Below are 1077 nucleotides of genomic sequence, written 5' to 3' on the forward strand. Positions count from 1 at the left end.
AGACACACACACACACACACACACACACACACACACACACACACACACACACACACACACACACACACAGTCCACAGCCATACGTCACACCACACAGAACTGAACGATTGAACATGTTTAAGTGACACATCCACACCCCATGAAGGATGCGTGATATGTGTTAACAACAACGACAACAAAAACAACAACAACCACTCACATGAACACACACACACACACACTAGCGGTGGTTATCAACTCTGACAACAAACACAGAAGGCGAGAAAGACCGGACGCTCACATAGACGACATCATCGGCGAGAGACTTACTTGAACTCCATGGAGCACCAGCCACAGTAGGGGTCCCGGGCAGCCAGGCAGTCCGTGCACGTCGTGTGGACAGAGCAGTTGGCCACTTTCATTTTCACCACCTTCAGAGAAAGGGAAAGACAAAAGAAACAGGAGATTAAACGTTGTGCTCGTTGGAAAGAATGAAGAGCATGACAAAATAAGTTTTTTGTGAAAGGGAAAAGATAGACAAATAAAATCAATAGGGGGCAAAGTTAATTTAGGGCCTACAAGTGGTGCCCTACAACAACCCAAAATTAAACATGTAAAAGCAGCCAAAATGTGTTATGGCGCTGGTAAATAAAGAGTATTTATAGCATAGGTAAAAACAGACGGCAGACAAAGATAAACAACAGAAGGAAAAGAAAGAAGTATAATCTACCAGTGGCACCCACCCACCCACGCTAGAGTTGTCAACTGGTGTTGAAAGGTGTCAGCCAGAGAAGAGAAGTGATATCAAACAGAGACGGGAATGAATCAATGGGGAGGTGCAGGTCAGCATGCCGAGAAAATACATTCTCCAATGACCTGGGATCTCAGCCCAGAAGGATATTGACCGTGCCCGGTCCGCGCATGTACATAGGCAAGTGCGTGCGCGTGTCAGCGCTCACTAACAAGTGACACCAAGGACGCACGGATGGAATTAATGAGAATCGGTCGGGGGCAGAAAGGGAGAGAGAGAGGGAGAGAGGAGAAAGAGAGAGGGGAGGAGAGGGGAGAGAGAGAGAGAGAGAGAGAGAGAGAGAGAGA

The 1077-nt window shown here is 47.3% G+C and overlaps 1 protein-coding gene across 1 annotated transcript in view; it reads right to left on the bottom strand.

Annotated features, from left to right (window-relative positions):
* LOC101854347 (plexin-A2) overlaps nucleotides 1-1077 on the bottom strand; it is a gene marked incomplete in the record, with an annotated part of 268808 nt that overhangs the window by 66494 nt on the left and 201237 nt on the right. Inside the window, 1 exon segment of the mRNA XM_035970985.1 lies at nucleotides 310-410. Within this exon segment, the coding sequence (XP_035826878.1) occupies nucleotides 310-410 (101 nt within the window).

Source organism: Aplysia californica, unplaced genomic scaffold (genome assembly GCF_000002075.1).
Source record: "Aplysia californica isolate F4 #8 unplaced genomic scaffold, AplCal3.0 scaffold00355, whole genome shotgun sequence".
Taxonomy (NCBI): Eukaryota; Metazoa; Mollusca; class Gastropoda; order Aplysiida; family Aplysiidae; genus Aplysia; species Aplysia californica.